At 45.4% G+C, this 16384-nt stretch overlaps 1 protein-coding gene across 1 annotated transcript in view; it reads right to left on the reverse strand.

Annotated features, from left to right (window-relative positions):
- Positions 1-16384, reverse strand: part of KIF14 (kinesin family member 14) — a 53915-nt gene that overhangs the window by 19102 nt on the left and 18429 nt on the right. The window contains exons 9-21 of the mRNA XM_019637995.1: positions 15660-16384; positions 14099-14353; positions 13303-13390; positions 9645-9743; positions 8620-8672; positions 7764-7794; positions 7223-7330; positions 6262-6378; positions 5812-5927; positions 4482-4654; positions 3287-3434; positions 2887-2950; positions 628-1009 (exon numbers count right to left, since the gene is read on the reverse strand). The exon at positions 15660-16384 is cut by the window's right edge and continues 1 nt beyond it. Of these exons, the coding sequence (XP_019493540.1) occupies positions 628-1009; positions 2887-2950; positions 3287-3434; positions 4482-4654; positions 5812-5927; positions 6262-6378; positions 7223-7330; positions 7764-7794; positions 8620-8672; positions 9645-9743; positions 13303-13390; positions 14099-14353; positions 15660-16384 (2359 nt within the window). The remainder of the gene's footprint in view (positions 1-627; positions 1010-2886; positions 2951-3286; positions 3435-4481; positions 4655-5811; positions 5928-6261; positions 6379-7222; positions 7331-7763; positions 7795-8619; positions 8673-9644; positions 9744-13302; positions 13391-14098; positions 14354-15659) is intronic.

The raw sequence follows: 16384 nt of genomic DNA on the forward strand, positions 1-16384 counted from the left end.
GAGCAGGTGCCCCCAGAGCAGCGCCCCCAAGGAATACGGCTCGCCCACCAGTCCAGGGTGTTCCCCAGCTGCTTGCTCTAATCCCGCCCCTCTCCTTTCGATCTACTCCACCATCGAAACCCCTTTGGCCTCCATTCTGGACGCCCCCTTATCCACCAGTTTCCCCAGGAAAGCCCCACCCGAATTTGCCGTAACGTCAGCTTCCCTCCTTCGTTTGAGTCATTCTTTCAACATGGGAGGCCTCTCCTTATCTCCATGTCTGTCAAGGCCCAACTTAGATGCCACTGTCTATCAGCAAACGAGACATTGTAATAACATAAGAGACAGCTACGTCAACACAATAAAATACTTTCCAGCACTGACCATGAAAGGATGTCAACATGGATAAACCTTCAAACACAACGAGGAGCCCAGACAGGTCACGTATATTAATAGCTATCGCCGAACAATACCTGTGAAATCATTCAATTCACAAGAACAAAACTCACACGGAATGAAAATCTCAGATGTGTCAGTTTCACCCAAACTCCTGGCACGTGAGACGGATGGAAGTTTAGTTTCGTGCCTGTGATTATAATTCCAAGAAACCGTCCCATCCACCACCAGCTCACACACACCCACACCAACACGACAGCGTTTCTACTTGGTGCCCCGTGTCATCCTTACAAAACCCAGAGAATGTCTGTGTTTCCTGGTAAACGGCGCACGTGAAGAGCCCACAGAACCAGTGTAAAGGCGTGCTCATGGGAAGGAAGTCACACGTCATCGGGACATGCAGCCTCCTGAGCCGACAGGCGCCTTTTTCTTTCCCAAGTCCCACATACCAGTGGTCGTCGGCCACCAGCACCCCGGACAACTGGATGTCGTGGCTGGCGCCTGGGCCACGCTTGCCAACGGTTGTCGTTCCCTCTTTCACCACGTAGAGCAGCATCTCCGACAGCTGAGGGTCTTCGCTGAGGTTCACAAGGTGGGGCAGGTGGTGGTCCGTCTGAAATGTGATTCCTGCTTTCTAGGAGAAGTCAGAAAAAAAAAATGCACCGTAACCACAAGCATGAAATTGTTAAATTCATCTAACATGAATTTACCGTCTACGGTAAACACTAAAATCGCTCCGTGAAGTCTCCGTAAGTGAAGGCTCCTTTCCCTACCAATGCACAGTGGAGTGACTGTGGCAGCTCCCTAGTGCCTGCCTCCCACTCTCAGCCCAGAACCTCATGCCAGGTTCACTCTCCTGAAAGGGCATTCTCCAAATGTCAGCCTCCTGGCCGAACACTTTCAGTGACCACTCCCTTCCTACAGGATAAAACTCGAGCTCCTTGGCCTGGGCATAAGTCCTCAACAATCCCTCTGTAACACACCCTCCGTTTCACCTCCTATGTCCTTCCAGACCGCTGGCTCCAATGGAACAGACGCGCACACCGTGCTCTGGCACCCCGAGCTCCCCACCTTTTCTCTCATACAATTATTCCTTCCCAGAAAGCACTCTCCGTTTTCCCCACCTACCAGGATATTACCCTTGCTTCCAAGCCCCGCTCAGGTCGCACGCCTTCCGTGACGTTGGGCTGGCCACGCATGGACCTTTGCCCGTCCTCCGAATTCTTACAGGACTTGCCTACCAAGCACCTGAAATACTTCCTTACTGCCAGCACCTCTGCCCTGACCCACCCCCTCCCATCTCCTTTGCAGCCCCGCTCCCTGAGGGAGTTCTGATTGCTACAAAAACGTCCACGTCTCTTTCATCCTGTAAAGGAACAAAAGCCACACCAAAAGCAAAGCTCCCCCTCCAGCTCACAGCCCCCCCGACTCCTACAAGCCTCACCTAAGCTTTGCAGAGTCCAGGGAGGCGCTATCTCCTCATCTCTTATCGTTCCCCAGCCCACTGCCATCCGGCTGCTCCTGTCACCTCTGCAATGACCTCGTCACTACCAATGCAACACACACACTTCAGGAACCTCAGTCTAGACTTTTCCAGTTCTCTCAACACCCACAAGGGGTAAAAACAGCTCTCGGTCCTGTCGATGTGACCCCTCTCTGCCCCTCGGGTCCAGCTCTCCACTCACCACTTCTGCGGCCACTGCCTTGCTCCAGCTCACACTACTGTCTCCCGCCTTCACCACAGCACAGGCTCCTGGGTGAGCGAGCCTCCTGCCGGCACCAGGCTCTCGTTCCCCAGCCCATCTCCCACACACACGACGACCAGAAGCTTGTTTAAAGCACGTCCCTTCACCCAAGTTCAAGTTCCTCACTGCGCCATGGTCTGCCATCTACATCTCCCTGCAGTCGAATCTGTCAGCAGCATTAATTCACAACTTCCTGCTCTGACACCCACGCTGCGCTGTGCCTCCACGAACATGGTCCTGCTGCGGAAAACTCCAACTTCCTGAGCGCCCAAGGCTCTCCCACCAACTCGTGCTGAGTCGTCCCTTTCTGTGCCCTCAGCACAGCTCACGATTCCTCCCCCTCCTGCTTCTGTGCCCGTTACACACTTCACATTCCAGTGGCGGGAACCATGTGAAACTGCCAACTTTTACCTAAAAACCGGTAGTTTCTGATGGAGGCTCACACTGCACTCACCTCACCCATCGCTATTTTGTAAACGCCCCTCTGGATCGTGGGCTGTCAGAGCCAAAACTGCGTGTCACTCACCTGGCCTCCCCGTGCCTGGAGCAGCATAAACATTTACGAAATATTTGTTGAAGCAGATAGTTGGTTTATATGTTAACTTCCCGACGAGCTTACGGGCTTTTGCTCTTAACAGTTCCTTATGCTAATTCTCTTTACGGCCTTGCTTGGTACAGGGTCAGTCGACAGTATTTGAGAATTTCATTTGCGTATTTATTGGCATGTTTCTTTAACTTTTAGTCACTTTAGAAAGTTGAGAGATACCTGTAACTCCTTTATTTCTTGAAGTTTTCTTTTTTCAGCTTGTTCAAATTTTTCTTTCCATGCTCTTTCCAAAGACAAACAAAATTAAGAGAATTTAAAAAAAACAGATATATATGATTGAGAATCAAGAGCCAATCAATAAAGGCTATGAAACCACTTAGGAATACATATGATAGTGTGGGGGTGGGCTGCTCTACTCATACAGGAGAGGGTGCAGGGAAAGGTGCAGGGCCCTCCTAGGCCCCGCCCCACCTTTGGCCCCGGCCCTCACCGCCCCACCCCAGGCCCCACCCCACTCCATTCTGTCCCACCCCCGCGCCAACCCGGGCCCCGCCCCACTCCTGCCTGACTAGTCCTAGGGCTCCTGGGCACCACATTGAAGGTGTTGGGTGTACCCCACCTTTGCATTTCCGCCATGTCTCTCTCCTGTTGGTGCAGTTTCATTCTTAAGGATGTTATTTCTTGTCGACAGAGCCGATATTGCTCGGGGTCAATATTCTGACGGCTTCTTTGAGCAGCTTTTAGCTTTTCAATTTCTGCTTTCAACTCTAAATATTTGTAAAGAGATGCCTGGTTGGTAACATTTGATATAGAATAATTTCCACAGTCGGCATAATCACCCAGTCTTCCATTTTGTTTGAAGTTTTAAATATTACTAAATAAAATAGAATCTTTGCCGAAATCAGCTTTACTGTCCTCAGTTATCTATAAATCTCTACCTAGCCTTGACCTAAAAACGTGCTTCCATATTGGTGAATCTCCCCCCACGTAAGCGGGTGGCCCTAGAACGTACTGTCCAAAGCAGGGCACTTTGGAGAAGGAAGGGGCTCTGAGACAGACAGACACACACTGGACTGTCCCAGGCAAACCCGACTTCAGAGATATGGGGGATGAAGATGAAAGGTCTTCACGCTGGAATTCAGAATCCTTATGTCTAATGAGAACGGTCCCGTTTGGTAACGAGAGGATCCCGAGTGGAAAGACAGTGACAGAGCAAAGTCACTCTCTCTGGCCCATGGCCCGAAGCATCTTTCAGTTCCTGCTCCTGAAAAGGGCCGGAGGACAGAGGGTGGAGGGTGCTGGTTCCATGGAAGCGAGAAGGAGGGAATATGTCCAGACTCCCTGCAGGCGTCCATGCCTCCCAAGCAGGTGAGTGCCGAGAGGTAAATCGAGAGCAGCATTTAGCGTAAGTGAAGCCACACAGGTGCTAGAACTCAAGATCAAGTAGCCCCTGGATCAAAGAACCAGGCGAGAGCTGCAAACGGTGACTATGGAGGAGGGTCCTGCGAGGAGAACTGAGCACAGGACCAGTGCCACCTGAGCATCTGCGACGCGGTCCACGGCTGCCTCTCCTTTGCTCCTAGTCCCCGGTGCCCACTGTCCTCGAGGCCCTTTTCCTAGATGTCCCAATCCTCATTCTCTCTCCCACTACCTCTGCCCGTCTTCTTCCATCCCTGCAGGATGACGACAGGATCTACTACGAATAAGCGTGGGAAAAATAATTGATTTTCTTAAGTTGCATATTTTCATGACCCAAATTAACACGTGAGACGAAGCTGCTGCCAAAGGAATCTAACCTCTAGGAAAACACTCACCTCTGATCAGCTTAGCATTTACGTCTTCGTTGACTTTGGCGACGTTGACTATCTTCCGGGCTTGCTTAGCGTATCTCAGCGTGCTCAGCGTCTCCTCTACGTTGCTGGCGGCGGGACTGACGGTAGCAATCATTGCAGTTTTTGAATTTCCACCGAGGCTTTCTTTTAACAGCCTGCCAGGAAAAAGGTCCTAATGAGGCTTTGCTCTACAACCTAATAACAGTAGTTCCCTAGGAAGCACAGAGCAAACTAACAGGGTGTATAATGCAGTATCATGCTCTTCACTCCAGTGAGAGGTTTTTTGGTATTTGTAGCTGGTTTTAGATCTCATGAACACTTCATTTTTTCTTATGGCTTTTACATTGCTTCATGAAGCAATCATCTGTGCAGAGATTTTAAAAAACAGTTAACCATCAACTATTTAGTAAGCATCCTCCTTCCACGCTAGACTGAGCGACTTGAGGAAGGAGACGCTTTGTCTTAGTCACCTCCGTATTTCCGGGGCTGCCACAGCCTTTTTGAGAAGACGCTCGATAAATGTGGAAAATGGTGAACAGACATGCAAACAAAAATTTGTTTTCTACCAAATGCAAAGGCCTTTATTCTCCAACATAGAGAATAAAGAGCATGAGACTAAAAAGCCTATCTTTATTAATGAAGAATCAATTTCACTATTCTTAACTTTCAAAGGCATGAAAAAAGGCCAGATTTTCCCTTCCAGGTTTTCAGATGCCAATTATAATAAGCCAATTCTGAAGACACACTGCTGTCAAGCACGGATGCATCCTTTTCTTTAATGCTTATCAGAACTGGATATTAGTCTCTACAGGTGTCACGGGAATGGAGTGTATCTGAAATGAAATACACGTTCAATAGTGAAGACACATGGAACACTTACATGGGGCCAGTGTGAGTTAAGCAAACAAGGCTGTTCAGTGTCCCTCTGCACTCACGGTGACACGTTGGTGACGCCCAGATGCCCCAACACCAGGCACTGATGACATGAAAGGCAGCACCAGCTGCTTCCACCTACTGTGCACGGAGTCTCATTCATCACCGAACTCTCATCACAACCCTAAAGACGGGTCCTGACGTTATCCCATTTTACAGGTGAGGAAACGGGCTAGAGGACTACTGATCTGAAAGTCACAGAGCCTGTAGGATGCAGAGCTGGGATGCTAACCAGGCAGTTCGGCTCTAGGATTCACACTGCTAACACCTCTTCCCTGCCCCACAGTTCTACAGAATCTATTATACAAATATAAATATATATATATATAGAAAATATTGTCTATTTTAGACAATTCTTTGAGCTTGGAAAGATACTTGCCATGTGAGAACCGACTCGCGGTAAGGAATAAACACCCTCCTTTGGTTTGCTTGTTCAGACAGCGCGGATATGACCTTGCCCAAGGTCAGCAGGGACCTGTTGATGCTCACGCCTTCCTGCACAGGAGGTACAAACAGAAACAGGTTTTAATGTGAGCTGACTGCCCAGAACAAATTTATTCCACAAAACATACTCTCCCCTCCATAATTATGGTCCAAATATTTTCTCCCATACACTCCAACTTTCTTATGATGCAAAATTTGCCAATTTTCTTTGAAAAGCAATCATAACCAAAAAAGTATGGATTGCTCTTTAAACTACAGCAATGCGGTCTATAAACTGCCGATAAAGATAGACTTTGTTTGTTTGTTAAGTATATCTCCTCTGTAATCGCCTAAGAACAGAGCCCTGGGGACTGAGCCCGTCCCAGCAGGAAAGCACCATACGTACCTTCAGCTGCTCCCCCTGGGTCTGAGTGGAGCCGCAGCGCTCGCTGCCCGCCAGGTCGATGAGGTTTATGCGGCTAGTGACTCTGTGGTCATGCTCCTCCCCATCCACAAACTCCGTCTGCAGACAATGGTATTAAAATAACACGTCATAACTTCTTCTATGGCTTGGCCTCCCTACGGGTCTTCAAAAGGAAAGTTACAAGCTGCTCACTTATTTTTCAAACTGTCCCTTCTTGAATCTGAGATCATTTATAATACATAAATAATGAAGAATACACTGAGCAGTGTTTGGATTATGCCAAAATAAAACAAAAGACTTTAAAGGGATAAAAACCTATGACTACTCAATTACATTACAAAACAACCATAAATAGACAAGGAGCTTAATGTACAAAGGTGGTGTTTATCCCAGCATTAAAGTAGCAAAGTATTTAAAAGCAACGTAAATGTCCAACAACAGAGAAACACTTGAGGAATTACCCGTAGTCAATGGAATATTATGTAGCTGTGAAAAATAATACTTTGCAAAGAATTTTAATGGCATAAAATTGTTGCAGGCTTTGTAAATTTGTTTAAGTGTGATTGTAAAAGAACTGAAAGATTATAAACCAAAAGGTTTAGAGGGATTTTGTATAGCAGAACCTATGACAGAATTTTAAAAAATCATTTTCTTTCTGATATGATTTTCCAAATATTGTATAATCACCATATATTATTGATAATATATTATCATATATTGATATCAAGATAGATTAATAATCATGTATTGATTTTTTAAATAGCGAGAAAAACATACTGCCATGTATACCAAAATTGACTCAAGAGTTATTGTGTATATTTCCTAAAATCCATTATGTTATCTATTTATATGAATGTACTTTTACCTTTAATTTAAAGAAAAACATAAGGGAAACTTGAAAATACTCTCTTACCTAAGAAAAGAATCAATAACAGAAAACTACCTTGGTCTGCGTCATCAGCAGGGTGAAAACCGAGTGAGATCGGGAGCTTTTATCATTCATGCCGGTGGCAGCGGTGGCTCTCTGCTTGCTCCCCAAGTCCAGCCAGCTCTAAGAGAGAAGAGGGGTGTCAGCACTGCGGACTGTCATCACTGGAACAGTTAGGGACAGCAAAGTTAAGTCAGCACAACTGGGAACATGTACACATGTATAAGTTTATAAAAGGAAATCAATAACAAATGCTTAGCATTCCACGATCTGTAGTCCCCTTGTCTACTTTTTCTGTTACTCAAATCTGAATCAAGAAATAATACCTTTAAAAGGCTGTTTCTCTAACTCTAAGATGACATCATGGTCAATTTTTATTTTTAGTTCAGAAAAGCAATTCTTTTGATTAAAGTTTAACAAACAAAATCAGTTCGTGATAAATTAACAAGATTAACCTTTTATTCATGCAAACAGCAATTGAGGGATTTTCTTATGAATATTTATGATTATGATCTTTCTATGTAGTGGAAAGATGACAAAATATAATCAATCTTACCTGGATATCAGAGTAAGAACTGACAACATTCCTATTTTTAAAAAGTAAAAAGACAAAATCAATTTGACTGATAATTACACTCTTGTTCTCATAAATAATAATAGTAACCTTTTAATGACATAGTTACTTTCTGAAGACCACAGTGGACTACTTCACAGGTTATTATAAAATAATTCTAACAGAACCTTTCATTTTTTCCATTCTTAAAGGATAGGAAATAAAATAATGCTTTAATTTTACCAAAAGGGATGACAGTATTTTTCTTAATATAATGAAGCATCTCAGCATCTTAACCCGATAACATTCACGTCTAAATCGTGGACCCACCAGACAGACTTGAACCCATAAGTGTGTGCGCAGCTCTACGTAAAGTGTGTGTGTAGGGGCGCGTGTAGGTTGGTGTGGGTCTCAATACAAACCCACACGTGTCACATGGAGCTGAATCCACACTGAAGCACCTTTCCTTTCACTTAGGAAAAGACAACGTATGTGACTCTAAGCACGTTTCAAACTCTTAACATTGAACTCATCTTAGGCACCATCTCCCCTTTTCAGTTTAAAGCGACAGAGCAGCTTGAGAGGAAAGGGTTAAGCTAACTGGGAGAGCAGGGGGTAGAAGGGAGAAAATCAAACACTGCATCCTCTGTGTAATTAACCCTATGTCAGGCCCTTTACAGACGCTGGGAGAGACATAAACGGGTATGAAAAGCAGCGGCTAACACTCCACGGTGTTTGTTCCGACAAGGCGGAGTTAGCTGGGGAGCATTAGGGTGGAAGGCTGGATAGTTATCCAGGGCCCACGGGGACAACACTTGGCCCCCCGTTTTCTGCCCACGCCTGCTGAGCAAACACTTACATCGACAGGGCCTCCACGTACGGTCCAGAAACAGGGTGCTCCCTCACTCTTAGCTGGTGGGAGCAAACATTAGCATCATTAAGAGGGTGACAGGATTCACATAAAGCACATTTTAACTAACTCTTCCTCTATGTTTCAAGTTTAAAGATATTTGTCTTAACTGTACCCAGAAATAAATAATAAATGTTCTCGCAGAAACAACCCGTAAGGCGTGAGGACACTGCGCCAGCCCCATAAGCTGCCTGCACCTGCAACAAATGTAACGTGGCCGCAGCATCAAAGCCCTGACGGGCGTCGTGTCCTCCGGTCCTGTGGGAGCTGCTATTTACATGCTTCCAGGTCGCTCTTGAAATTATGGTCCATAAATTTCAGGCAGGGAACACTTTTTTCAGTTTTACATTATACGTTTTAACCTTTGTGACCGGGAATTTTATACCACGTGGCGGTCACAGGCGACAACACCAAGTCCAGCTTAAGCGTCTGGACGCTGCCCAGAATAAACCGTGTGAGCAGGACGAGGGACCCCTTCCAGTTGCTTCTTGCCCTCCAAGTCCTTTTCAAAAGTAAAAATTTTAAATTCTAATAGCAGTTTTTTTTGAAACTTACGTATTTGTGAAACTTTCTATTTCACAGAAACCACTACCTATAAGGTATCGATGTGCTAAACAACCCGGTGAAACACATTCTATAATAACACCACCACTTTCCTAAGCTCTTCCTGTCCTTTGGCTTTGCAGACGTTAAGGGATTTGGTGTTTGGCTTGAATGGCCTGGCTTAACCACAGCTTGATCTTGAACTTTTACAAAATACTTGCTTAAAATGAAAAGAGGTTAATTTAATAACTAATGTAATTTTGGCTTATTTACTAAATAACAATGCGTTTAGGCTGTAGGTCCCACCCACTGGCTGACACATAATAACACTTTAGTAACAATTTAAGCCATATATATCATCTCGAGAACTAATATAATTATATGCATTTATAAAAACAAATTTAAAAAATAATAAATTGTTTTATTCTTACTGGTTGCTTTCTCTGCCCATTTTCACCTTTGCAAACAAGAAGGTCATGAATTTTTTCATTATACACTTCAAAGAAGCTCATTTCAAGGTGATAGCGGACCTAGAAAGGAACAGAAACACAGCATGTAGCTTATTTTTAAAGTCCTTGCATTTTTTGCAAATCACATATCTGAAACAGGGCCTAGTATCTAGAACATATAAAGAACTCTTACAACTCAACAACAACAAAAAAACCCCATTTAAAAATTGGGCAAAGGCCTTAAATGGACATTTCTCCAAAGAACATACAAAACTACCAACACGCACGTGGAAAGGCACTCAGCATCATGTCAGGAGGGAAATGCAAACAGAACCACCATGAGATACCACCTCCCACCCACCAGGATGCCTGGAACCACAGAAATAGAAAAGTACAAATGGTGAGGAGGTGGAGAAATCGGAACCCTTCTACGCTGCTGGTGGGAACGTAGAATGGGGCAGCCATTGCAGAAAACAGTCGTCAAAGGTTAAACTCAGAATTACCGTGTGACCGAGCAATTTCACTCCTACCTCCCCAAAAGAATTGAAAAGAAATTCAAGTATAAAATTATTCAAATAAAAACTTGTACACCCATGTCCACAGCAGCAGCACTACAGAGCAGCCCAAAGATGGAGACCAAAATGTCCACAAGCTGATGACGGACAAACCAAATTGGTCCACCTGTACAGTGAAATATTATTCAGTCACAAAAAAGGAACGAAGGACTGATCCATGCTACAACACTGGTGAACCCCCAACACATTATGCTCAGTGAAAGAAGCCTGACACAAAAGGTCACATGCGGTGCAATAACCCTTATATGTGAAATGTCCACAAAAGGTAAATCCAGGGAGACAGGAAGCAGATCAGCAGGGCTGGAGTGTGGGGAGGGGATGGGCTGTAACTGCCTAAGGGGCACAGAATCTCCCTTGAGGGTGATGAAAATTTGGGGGACCAGAGGTGGTGGTTGCACATTATGAATATACTACATGCTATCACGTCCCGCGTGACAAGGGCTGGGGTTTGGAGGAGGGGCAGCGATGGGTTAAGAAATCACAAGAGTCAAAAATAGAGTTTCTGAGGGCTAGGGGAAATAACTTTTATTTACAACTGTCACAAAGAAGTCAATTTGAATATCTATACCCAGTTAATTGATTCGATTAGACCTGGCAGCTGCTTCTCCAAAACTCATTGTGATTGAGCACCAGTTGTGCTATCACACATACTTATGATCTCAGCATTCCGAGACCACTGGATAGGGAAGTTTTACCAAGACCATTCCCTGGGGTCTCAGCATGCCAAGACACTCCCTTAGGACTTCAAAGGATCAGTGCGCAGGAGCATTCGAGTCAGCAGCTGCAAGGTGACAACATGCCACTGAAATTTACACTTTAAAATGATTAGTTTTATATTATGTGGACTGTCTCTCAATTAAAAAAAATTTTAACAACAAAAGTCCTTGCATTTCTCCTTGTGAACTTCTAGGAAAGGTTCGGTTCAATCTGGTAAGTACTGACCTACCATGGGTGTGGCTTTGGACTATATTACAAGGACAGAGAGAAGTATAAGACAAGGTTCTTGCCCATGAGGTTTTGGCTCCGAAATATACCAGCGCACCCTCCAGTACATGAGACAGAGCAATAGAAAATAAAGAACCAAAATGGGGGAGCACAACTATAAATAAAATGACTAATCAGAGGGGAGAGGTTAGGGTGGCCAGAACGGCTGCGGAAGCAGAAAAAAGGACATGCGGCACGAGAGATGGAGTGGCCGGGACCCTGTGTGTTGACATTTGATCTGGTAAGTTGGGCTCTTAAGTCAGTAATGCTACCTGGCTGGGCCAGAAAGCAATCATCAGACTAAGTAGGGATGAGCTTCTGCACCTTCTGACTCTGAAAGACAGGGTATAAAGGCCAAAAAGGGAAAATTTCCTTCCATATAGCCTTTGTGACAGGGCATGGTTTCCATATTACAGAAATAAATTTCATGCACTGGCCCCAAGTGAGTCACCAACATCAATACCAACAGAATTGGAAGCTTCAAGGGAGCTTCAGAGAGATTTACATTCAATTCACCAAATATTTATTGGACCCTACTAGGTGCAAAGCACTCTTCAAGGTGCTATGGGAGAATCTAAAATGAACTAAACACAGTCTATCTTCAAAGAACTCACAGTGTAGTTGGAGATACAATACAGTATGTGAGCAACCACAAATACCACCACCACCACCACCACCACAAGCACCATCACTACCACCATCACCATCATCACCACCATCACCATCACCATCATCACCATCACCATCACCATCATCACCATCACCACCACCACCATCACCATCATCACCATCATCATCACCATCATCATCACCACCATCATCACCATCATCATCAAGACCATTATCACCGTCACCATCACCACCATCACCACCAGGTGACAGGTCCACAGTGAGACATGGGACTCGTCTACTCAGCCCACTTTTCCTCTCATGTTCTCAGTGAAAGCCATCAATATCACTCTGGTTCTCCAGCTGTGAACATTGGCTCCTATGTCCCTCACCCTACACTTCCAACTGTCACTAAGTTCTACTTACTGAGGTATCCCAGATGTGTGCCCCTTGTTCAACCCGACTGTCACCAGCTTTGTCTAGCTCCTGACATGCCCCCTCATACAGCTCGTGGCCCCACAGTGGGGCTCTTTGCCTCCAGTTCTGCTTCTCTCCAACCCATTCTCCACACTTCAGCCACTCCCACCTTTTTTCAAAACAAGAACAAATATGACCACATTACTTCCCTACTGAAAATCCTCCCATGGCCTTCTACATTCCTGGAAGCAAGGTTCACAAAGTCCTTCGCAGGCGGAGTTCTGCCTGCCCTCTCATTCATGTCTTGTCACCCTCCACCCTCTCATCCATGCTTAAAGCCAAGTGAACCGAACGGAGATTCCCAAAGGCTCCCTAGCTCTCTACACGTGCTGCTCCCTCTGCCGGGAACGTCCCCCCTCTTCCCCAAGCCAGCCGCTGTTATGTTTCCTTCAAAGGTCAGCTCACCTGTCCCCTGCAGTCTTACACATTCTCACAGCACGCTCTTCTTGTTCTAGTGTAGTATTTACTTTAACATTTAATGGCTTGTACTTGGCTGTTTACCTCTTGTTTCTCCATTACACTCTCTTAACCCAAGGGGCTGGGTCTTGAACTCCTTACTCCCAAATCGAGCCAATAGTCTCCAGCCTCACTATCTCTACTGCTTCCCGTTGTTCTAAAGTTTACGTCTGTGAACTAGTGAAGTCTGTGCACTGGCCTGACGACACGCACAGTGGTGCACAGCTCCCACTGTCACACCCACGCACATGCACACACACACATGCACACGCGCACGCGCGCACACAGACACATGCACAGTAATGAGGCAGAGAAAGCTAGAGACAGCGGTGCTGTCTCCACCACGTCCCCCAGGAGAAACTGAGCCTGGACTCAGAGCCCGGCCCTCTCTCCACACCGCTGCTCCCAAGGAGCATGTGCGAGACGTCAGAACCACTGCTCCCACTAAGTATTTCTGCAGTGGCCACGATTCTGATTTTAAGCTGATGTGACTGTTTTCTAGCCTAATAAGAAGGCCTGCAAACAGCATGAGAACATACCTCTTGGGTTTGTTTTTTGGCTACTTGAGCAAAAAGATCTCCACAAAATCTCGGAATTATTCCCGGTTCTTCACCATATCCCATCATCCTGGAAAATACATTATGAATAGGGGGAAACAAAATTAATTAGGTTTTCTAAAGTTCTTTTTGGGGAATGGGGTGGGGAGGGAGTGGTGGGCCAGCTAATTCAGCCTGGTCGTTAGGGTCTGAGCACCTGGGCTCTGGAGCCGAATCTGCCTGCGTTCAGTCCCGGTTTCCCCACCGACTGGCTCTGCAGACTTGGACAAGATACGTAACATCATCAAACCTCCACTTCCTTCTCTGTAACATGGGACTAAATAAGAACTCTAATTCAGAGGGCTGATGGGAGAAGGCATAAGCAAACCCTTTAGCACAGCGTCTGGAATACAGTAAGAACTCAGTTAAGTGTCGCTACTATTGAAATTCTGAGTACTTTTTCTGAGGCAAGTACTATTCCCTGCCATTTGTTAGGTGGCTTACTTTTAATTCTCGCAACACTTACAAAATCACCTCTCTGGGCTTCGGTTTACACAAGAAGTATAATTTATAGCAAAATGGGGCCAATGATACTTAAAGGTAAACAGCAGCTCCTGCATAAACTGAAGCCCAGGGGTTAAGCAACTTGACCAAGTTTGCAGAACCAGGTAAAACAGGTGAGGTCTGAGCCCAGAGCTGCGTGCTCTCAACACTATAATATATTCTTTTTGTCAAACCACGCTGCTTCTCACGAAAGACGTAAACCTTTCTGGAGGGCTGTATTTGCCATCAGACTCACGTGTATGATTTTCCAGAGCCGGTCTGGCCATAAGCGAAGAGACAGGTGTTGTAGCCTTCGAAGGCTCGTGCTAGGAGCGGCGCCGCCAGGGTCTCATAGACCCGGGTCTGGCTGGCGTGCTGTGGGTGACACTCATCAAACGACCAGAACAAAACATCGTAAATGAAACTGTAAACGTGTTTCATGTCAGGATGTCTCACTACTATTTCTTCCCCGTTCATGAAGACCACCTGGGATGCGTTCTCTACCTTCTCTCTTTAAAAAGCAAAAAGAAAAATACCAAATTACTGTCATTGTTTTGAGTATTATTCCATAGAATACAAAACTATAAAATATAACATTTCAGGGCAAGACAATTCTCTAGATGTATGTGGGAACTGCAGACCAGCAAACATAATTATAGTGGGTTTCCTAAATAAATTTCCTGCAGCTCCAGGTTTCTTGTCCAGAAAATTGTCGTGACTTTTATAGTTTGCTTTTTCCTTTTTCCCTTGAGTTCTGCCCTTTCCCACCCCACCAACTGTCACCTCCCGATAGTATTGAGTTCACATCTGGAAACTTACTTCCAATACATCATAAAGGAATTTTGGAGGTACACGTCTATATAAAGCTGGCATGACACACAAATATAATTTCAACAGTCAGTCGGCTGGGAGTGTGAGTCCTACGTCTCTCTGGCTCCCAGCCCCCACTGGAGTCTCCCCTTAAAGAGCCCGGATCTTCTTCCAGCTCAGACTTCGGTGGGAATCTCTCACTCCCTCTACATCTGCAGGAAAACATTATCAGCCCTGGTCTGGCCCCAGATATCCGTTTTGCCCCAATTCTGCCTTAGATCAGAACTTAGCCCAGAAAGCACCTGCCGCATCCATCCGACAGTGACCCTCCACGGCTGCCCTGCTGACGGGCCGCGGCGGCTGAGTCTGGGATCAGCACTTGGCCCCTCACTAACTTCTTCACCCACCTTGGGTTTGGTTCCTATGGCCTGTTCTTAGCATAGTTAAAACTAATCACATGCTACATGCAGTTTCTCAGGTCCACCTTTTTCAACCCTGCCCATAACCTGTGACTACCCCACCCATGGTCACTGTGGAGGAAGATTTTTTTTGGCCTCGAAATCAAATCTGATAAATTACTGCCTTTTTAAGCACTATTTATCAGAGATGATGATGACGACGGTCACTACCTTTGAGAAAGGGTTTGGAGGGCCTCCTGGGAATAAGTGACCCACCAGTGCTCTTTTTAAGGGGTAGGTAGGAGATCCCATCACATATTGCAGATCTGAAAGCAGACTGCATGAGAGATTTAAGTCATTCAGACTTTTTAGAAGTAGTCTCTCTAGAGACATTTATATTTGCAAAATGTGGTGATTTCAATTATTTAACTTTATAGGCAATCATCAAAAATAATCAACACACTACAACTGAACCTAAAAGTTCCCCCTGTAAATATATCACCGACAAGTTTGAAGGCGTGTGAATACACTGACTTTCCAAAGGCAGAGGTGAGTTACGCATATTCCGTGTCACCAGGTTGCCATTAGATTTTAAAAGGTGTGACGTACCTTTTGCTGAAAGGCCTTATGCGTACGGCCACTGTCACTTGACTATTCTCTACTTTTAAGGGGTCTCTCTGTGTGGACGCGTTCAGACCTGCAGTTTCTTCCTCAGGAGGGAGGGTAAGCTCTTGTGACATGTCCCTTTGCACTGTGTGAAGGGAACTTTTTGGCTTTTGTTTAGCTTGAAAGCTGGGCACCCTGTTTTTCAGCATGGATGCAGCTGGGCTTGTAAGCTGAGGCACACACTTGGGTGTCAATTTGTGTGCTGCAGCACATTTTGTAGGTGTTCTTTTTTCTAAGCTTCCAAACTTATTTGAGTTTTTTGCACTGTCCTTCCCAATATTTCGATGATGTAGGTTTTCTATTCCTGACACTTTGATACCCAGCGTGCCCGGAGTGGGTTTCGTTGCCAAGCAACCTGACCTAACAACTGCAGTATGACTCTGGGGACCGACAGGTGCTCTATGACTTAAGTACTTAAGTGACACGTTGTCACCTGCCCCACTGACAGTAGAAAACGTTTCTTTGTATTTTTCATCAGCCCTTATTTCAGTGTCTCTTGGGTCTTCAGCTAAGGGTACAGACGATGCAACAAAAGAGTTTTTCTCATTATTCACAATCTTTACATGTGTACTGGTTTCCTGTGAAGCATAACTACTTTCTGTTGCGCCTCCCAGGTTCTGTGCTGTTTTCCACTTGTCCACAGAACCTGTCCCAGCTGTTTTCCACTT

The sequence above is a fragment of the Hipposideros armiger genome, unplaced genomic scaffold (assembly GCF_001890085.2).
Source record: "Hipposideros armiger isolate ML-2016 unplaced genomic scaffold, ASM189008v1 scaffold_37, whole genome shotgun sequence".
NCBI lineage: Eukaryota > Metazoa > Chordata > Mammalia > Chiroptera > Hipposideridae > Hipposideros > Hipposideros armiger.